Source organism: Colias eurytheme, chromosome 14, assembly GCF_061535395.1.
Source record: "Colias eurytheme isolate Ceu_HAF_F1 chromosome 14, ilColEury1 Martin Lab GWU primary, whole genome shotgun sequence".
Lineage (NCBI taxonomy): Eukaryota > Metazoa > Arthropoda > Insecta > Lepidoptera > Pieridae > Colias > Colias eurytheme.
The window spans coordinates 851,937-858,840 of record NC_142993.1 but is presented as its reverse complement, the minus strand read 5'-3'; the positions used below and the strand labels follow the sequence as shown (position 1 = coordinate 858,840).

The 6,904-nt window shown below is 34.1% G+C and overlaps 1 protein-coding gene across 2 annotated transcripts; it reads left to right on the top strand.

The window, feature by feature from the left end:
* Positions 1 to 617: 617 nt before the first annotated feature.
* On the top strand, positions 618 to 6,178 carry LOC149902673 (coiled-coil domain-containing protein 130 homolog). 2 transcript variants are annotated; one of them, XM_090109665.1, is made up of 5 exons: positions 618 to 707; positions 891 to 1,216; positions 1,776 to 1,903; positions 2,289 to 2,421; positions 5,680 to 6,178. In XM_090109665.1, the coding sequence occupies exons 2-5, from the start codon at positions 905 to 907 to the stop codon at positions 6,157 to 6,159; spliced, it is 1,053 nt and encodes a 350-aa protein (XP_089965791.1). In that variant the 5' UTR covers positions 618 to 707; positions 891 to 904; the 3' UTR covers positions 6,160 to 6,178. The 2 variants fall into 2 exon arrangements, with proteins under 2 accessions (XP_089965791.1, XP_089965792.1); XM_090109666.1 differs by having other exon boundaries at positions 618 to 755.
* Positions 6,179 to 6,904: the final 726 nt, after the last annotated feature.

Genomic DNA, 6,904 nt, shown 5'->3' with positions numbered 1-6,904 from the left:
AGCTATATACTCTCTGTTCCCGCCACTTCAGCATTTACTGAAAGAGTCTTTTCGGTCATGAATGTGAAGTGGCAGGAAGAGAGAAACCGAGCTTCATTAAAAATTAATTATAAATGAGCTCTTGAAATATATAAATTTAGATTTGGAATGTTTGGATTCATATAATTCATTTAAAAATAATGAAAAATTGTTAGGTACTGCAAAAAGTACAAAAAAATACATTTTTAAAAATATTTATTTACTCTTTATTTACCTCCTTTAAAATCAGATATACTCTATATCTTCAAATAAAAGTTGGCAACCCTAGCCATGCTTGATGCGCGCACGATCGTCAGTAGGATACATCCAGCACCGCGGCCTTGAGCCGACGTACGTCGGGGATAGACCGTGAATAAGACGCTTTACATTGCTTGTCTATTCTTTTCAATTGATTTAACATTTTTAAAAGCGCCTGATTCGAGTTACATTTAAAATATATTTAATAATAAAGTGTAAAATTAACATTTTAAACAAATCAAATGTTGAATTATAAAGAAAGATTGTATTCAAAAGATTTTTTAGTTAATCCATAGATAGTAGACCACAGAAATAATTTTGATTCACTTTGATTTGACTGTTTGACAGATGGCATAAAAAATAAAAATAAATAAACGTGAAAACTGAAAAGTGAACCTCTTTTTTTACAATTTCTTTAATTTTAATTATTTGTAACATTTTCCTATAACAATTACTTACTTGTTATATTAATCAATACAGTAAGGATTTTATAAAATTCAGAACCTAATTTGATAAAAAATTTTTTGCTTACCTTGTTGCTTGATAATAATTTTATTAGTAAAACTTGTACAAGCAGCATTGTATAATTTTAATAACTATTCATTTCTTTTCAGGCGTATAAACCAAGATGGGTGAACGTAAAGGCCAGAACCATTACTACCCCCCGGACTACGATCCAAAAGTCGGGGGGTTGAACAAATTCATGGGCACGCATGCTCTACGAGAACGAGCTAGGAAACTACACATGGGGATCCTTATTATAAGATTTGAGATGCCCTACAACATATGGTGTGACGGCTGCAACAATCACATTGGTATGGGTGTAAGATACAACGCAGAGAAAACTAAAATCGACATGTATTATAGTACTCCGGTATATCAGTTCAGGATGAAGTGTCACTTGTGTGATAATCATTTTGAGATAAAGACCGATCCTGGTGTAAGTATGATATTATATAAGTATGAGCTTGTTTGTATTAAATACGCTATTCTCAGTAACCACGGAACCGATTTGAGAAATTATTTCACTGTTAGATAATCCATTTAACAAGTAAAGCAATATATCATCACACTAAGATCAATGTAATGCGGGTAGAACGCAGGGAACAGCATTATTTCACTAGTATTTTATAAGAGAAAAGGTAATGTCTGTTGTGAGTTGTAAGTTCATGGAAGTATGCTGTAAATTGTCTCTATTATTGATCAATTTTACTTGAAACGAGGAGGGAATAAGGTTTGTGAATATTTTGGTCTCCTTGAGAGATCAAAATTTTTAATTGTGTGTGAGAAGATATTATATCGCAGGGATTTATAACATCACGTAAATCGGTCTAACTTTTCAAGAGACGGCTTATAAAACAGACAAAACTAAAAATTCTTGGTTCAGACAATATATTTAGCTTTTTTTTGTATATATTTTTATTCCACATAAATAAGAGACAATATTATGTATGAAATCATTTGTATATGTATATTAAATTCTAAAATTATTCTTTCAGAATTTAGACTATGTGATAGTATCTGGTGCAAGGCGACAGGAGAACAGATGGGACCCCACAGAGAATGGCCAGATTGTGCCCGAGACCAAGGAAACTCAGATGAAATTGTTTGACGATCCTATGTTTAGGTTTGTTGTTGTTTTGCATTATCAAATAGGTATATGTTTTAATGTATAATTATTTTGTGGGTGTTGTATTTAAAAGACTACAGCGATTAGCAGTGTAGAATAGTAACTGTCTTATAAGAAAATGTATCAAAATTTATGAAAAAAAAAATTATTCAAAAATTATTTCCATTTTAAACTAAAATAAATTTTGTTTACACCATCCTCCTTGAAAAGCACAGTAATGAGCATTCTAGATGCATTAAGAGCAAAACCTAATATACAAGCACTATTTACTTGTACCAAAAGTGCTACTGTATCTATAAATTCAGTTTTGGAAAGTAAACAAAATAAAGAAATACACTAACATTTTGTTAAAAAATATTGTTAAAATATTTACTTATTACAGACTGGAACACAAGACAGGCGATGAAGAAGCGAGCAAACTTGATAAGCCCAGGCTCGGCAAACTTGTGGGACGAAATGAAAGTGTGTGGAAAGACGATTATGAGGCCAACTGCGCTTTGAGGAGGAACTTCAGAGTGAGTCAAGTATAATATTATTTACTAGCGGTCCGCCCCGGCTTCGCCCGTGGTACATATTTACGTTTTCTCTACATAAGAACCATCCTCATACTTCAAGGAATATAATAAAAAAAGAACTATCGAAATCGGTTCAGCCGTTCACAAGTGATGCCGTGACAACACGAAACGGGTTTCATTTTTATATATAGATTAATAACTATTGCGCGCCGTGTAAAAAAATTACAGTAAAAAGGATGTTAGTGAACTTAGCAGATCATTTTTAGCAGATCAAAAAAAAATGTGAGTTCTTATCGCGTGCAGTTGAGTTGTACAGTTCCTGATACTTTTTAGAAATACTCGCGTAAAATGAAACACTCGAACATTTATTTATGTCATATTTCATCACGCCGTAGCATCATGCCGTAGCATCATGCCGTAGCATCACGCCGTAGCATCACGCCGTAGTATCATGTCGTAACATCATGCCGTAGCTTCATGCCGTAGCATCATGCCGTAGCATCATGCCGTAGCATCGCGCCGTAGCATAACGCCGTAGCATCACGCCATAGCATCACGCCGTAGCATCATGCCGTAGCATCACGCCGTAGCATCATGCCGTAGCATCATGCCGTAGCATCATGCCGTAGCATCACGCCGTAGCATGATGCCGTAGCATCACGCCGTAGCATCACGTCGTAGCATCACGTCTTAGCATCACGTTAAGCCGGGTCCAATTCGGGTTTTTTCAAATGTCGTTTGTAAAGGTAAGAACGCCAGAACTATTTCTAAAAAGTATCAGGAACTGTAGAACTCAACTGCACGCGATAAGAACTCACATTTTTTTTTTGATCTGCTAAAAATGATCTGCTACGGGAAGTTGGCAGATCATTTTTTCAAATGTCGTTTTTTGAGGTAAAAACGCCAGAACTATTTCTAAAAAGGAACTGTAGAACTCAACTGCACGCGATAAGAACTCACATTTTTTTTTGATCTGCTAAAAATGATCTGCTAAGTTCACTAACATGTAAAAAGGCCATTTATAGGTATACTGAAGTGAATAAAATGGACCATTTATTTTATAATAAGTATAATTTATTACGCTATATACAGCTGTGGTGGACGTAAAAATAGAAATACCATACACAATGAATGAGTCATCAAATTTATTTAACATTTGTGCATCAACATATTAGAGATTAAGCATTATTTCATATGATATAGAACACCCGTTTATGTAGTTTTTTAAGAAACTAGCGGTCCGCCCCGGCTTCGCCCGTGGTACATATTTACGTTTTCTCTACATAAGAACCATCCTCATACTTCAAGAAATATAATAAAAAAAGAATTATCGAAATCGGTCCACCCGTTCACGCGTGATGCGGTGACAACGCGAAACGGGTTTCATTTTTATATATTTAGATTAATAACTATTGCGCGCGGTGAAAAAAATTTACAGTAAAAAGGCCATTTATAGGTATTCTGAAGTGAATAAAATGGACCATTTATTTTATGATAAGTATAAATTACGCTATATACCACAGAACATATAAAAGAGGTTAGAAAGGCATTCTAGGCGGGGCAGACGCGCCAAGGACATGAGCACTGCTCACATCTACGCGATCGCGCTGATTAATCACTCGCTATCTGCAAAATTTACATTGGTTGTGTGCATGCGTATGATTCGTTCCATTTTAAATCGCGTGATCTCGCGGCGCTGTGATTGGCTAGATGGGGCGGACTTGGCGACACCCACAGGCGACACCGGTTCTTATACGAACGGCGAATTATTGCCATTCTAACCTCTTTTATATGTTCTGTGCTATATACAGTGGTGGACGTAAAAATAGAAATACTTAACACAATGAATGAGTCATCAATTTAACACTAGCTGTGCCGCGCGGTTTCACCCATTGCTCCGCTCCTGTTGGTCTTAGCGTGATGATATATAGCCTATAGCCTTCCTCGATAAACAGGCTATCTAACACCGAAAGAATTTTTCAAATCGGACCAGTAGTTCCCGAGATTAGCGCGTTCAAACAAACAAACAAATTCTTCAGCCTTATAATATTAGTATAGATTTGTGCATCAACATATTAGAGATTAAGCATTATTTCATATGATATAGAACACCCGTTTATGTAGTTTTAGAAGAAATTGATTAATTGAAATCAAATTTTAGCTTTAATTCAGAAGTCTGATTTCCGAGTGTTTGCAGTCTAGACAACAAATTAGAAACAGCACGGTTCGCGTGTTCCAAAGTCAAAACCTGAATACCGCCAATATTTTTTTCTTCTACAAATACTTGCACCGTTTTTTAAAAGTTCTATCAACATTTTCTGAAAATTAATTTATGTTGCAGTAAAAATAAGAGTAAAAGTAAGAGTTGTGAGTTTGTGACCCATCAACTAGGAAAATAATTTTAAGATTACAAAAACTGGAGTTTAACAGGAAAATTGCAAACCATTTAGAGTATTCGATAAAAATGTATTCAATGCTATAGTCTATTTCAAAAGCATGGTAGTTCTGATCAAGTGCCTAAAAAAGCTCGACCAAGAAAAATTACTGCTCGCGAGGATAGGTAAATGATTGTTTAGGCAAAGTTTTGGAAAAAAAGTCGTTTTTCCCGTTGTTTCTTATAGATAAACATTTGTATTTGATTGTTTTTTTTTTATGTAGATGAGCGGAAAGAATATTAAAATATATTTTATTTTAAGCAATTTTATTTCCAAGTAGAATACGATTACTACAAACATTAAAAATGACTGATAAATTGTCCTAGAGATTTGCAGTGGAAAAATATTCGTAATTTCGACAAATCGTAAGTTATTGAGATAAATTGACTCGATAATCGATTTTTTCGATTAACCGCATTCAATCATTTTCTGGCTAACTACAAAAGAATATTTATCTAGTACAAACCTTTAAGGACCATTTATTAGTCATTTTTACCGTTTGCAGTAGTCAAAAAATCTTCGAATCGGAAGTTATTGAGATATAAAATGTTTCGAAAATCGATTCTTTCGATTATTCGAAAGCAATCAATTTCTGACTGTCTACAAACAAATACTTTCCACTACAGACCTCTAGACGCAGTTATCAGTCATTTTTAACGTTTGTTTTGTAAGCTCGCTGTAAAGTGTTCGAAACGTCGGGATATAAATAGGTATTGTTTATTTAAAAAAAATGCGTTATAAATTGCGTTATCAAATCTTTTAATGTTAAACAACAAATATCTATTTTCTTGTCTCGTAACACCATTTATTTTTATTGTTACAGAAACGCAGAAAAGAACTAGAAGAATCTGTGATCAACGACGGCTTGCTACTCGCGAGATCTTCTCTCGATATAAATCTTCTACCAGAAAACGAAGACGATAGAAACATGGCGGCCCTCCTTGCGCTTAGACCTTCTAGAAGTATAGAAGAAAAACAGACTGTGACGAGACATAAAATCTTAAACGCGCCAGCCCTACCGAGTTCTAGTGGCCTTCTTACAAGCTTTGGGGGTTTAAAAAAAGAAGAATCGCTAAGTAAACAGGCTGTTTTGACAAGAAATGCGCTTGGGGTGGTAGTTAAGAGAAATAAAGTGGAAGTTAAAGATTTAAAAGAAGAAAGTGTTCTAAACGATAATGACAAAAATGTTAATGAAAATAGTGCAGACGTTAAAGGTGAAGTTACCAAGAGTAAAGATGTAGAAACTAATAAGAAATTGTCTTTGGTTGGCGATTATAGTTCTAGCGGGGAAAATTCTGACTGAAGGCTTGTGACCTATATTTGAAAAAAATTTTGGAAAATCCAAAAGTGCACGCCTCATAATTTTTTTTTAATAAATATTTATTAATTATTATTTTTGTTTATTTAATAACAATTAAACCACATCGAATCAGACCCTGAAAAATGAAAGGGTTCTATTCCTGAGCATACTCAAGCGTAAGAGAAAAAAAAAGACTCGATTAGTAAAGTATTTCGGTCGCTATCGTGTTAACAAGAAAAAGGATCCGCACATACAGACACACGGACGTCCAAGACAGAACTTTTTTAAACTGTTTTTTAACTAGTTTAAATAACAAAAATGACATCAAAAATATCATGAACGTTAAAAATAGTGTTTTTTCTTAATATGTGTGTGTATGTATTATCTTACAAGTGCAATGTATGATACATAAAGACATTTTAAGTTTGAAAAATCCAGATGTTTTGCGCGAAGTGACTGTAGTACCCACCTCAACGCTTCGCTTATGAGGCGTGCAATAACAAGCATATTAGAATAATAAAGATACGGTTCTTGTTACTGAATTTCGCTAGGTATTAAAAATATTTTCTATATAAATATTAATTAACTATCACAAGTAGACAAATATAAACTAAATGTTTGTTTCGGCATATTTTTACTTATTCTGCAAGGATTGGTTCATCTTATGTCATTAACAGCCAATCAAAATGCAGAAAAGTGACACTAAATATATTATCCAATCACTAAATGTGTATATTCTCAGTCATGC

What these genes read in the sequence shown, in the direction of transcription:
- LOC149902673 (XM_090109665.1), top strand. Translation starts at nt 905, where the DNA reads ATGGGTGAACGTAAAGGCCAGAACCATTACTACCCCCCGGACTACGAT. An exon ending in TTTGACGATCCTATGTTTAG is followed by an intron (nt 1,904 to 2,288) that starts GTTTGTTGTTGT and finishes TACTTATTACAG; the next exon opens with ACTGGAACACAAGACAGGCG. An exon ending in CTTTGAGGAGGAACTTCAGA is followed by an intron (nt 2,422 to 5,679) that starts GTGAGTCAAGTA and finishes TTATTGTTACAG; the next exon opens with AAACGCAGAAAAGAACTAGA.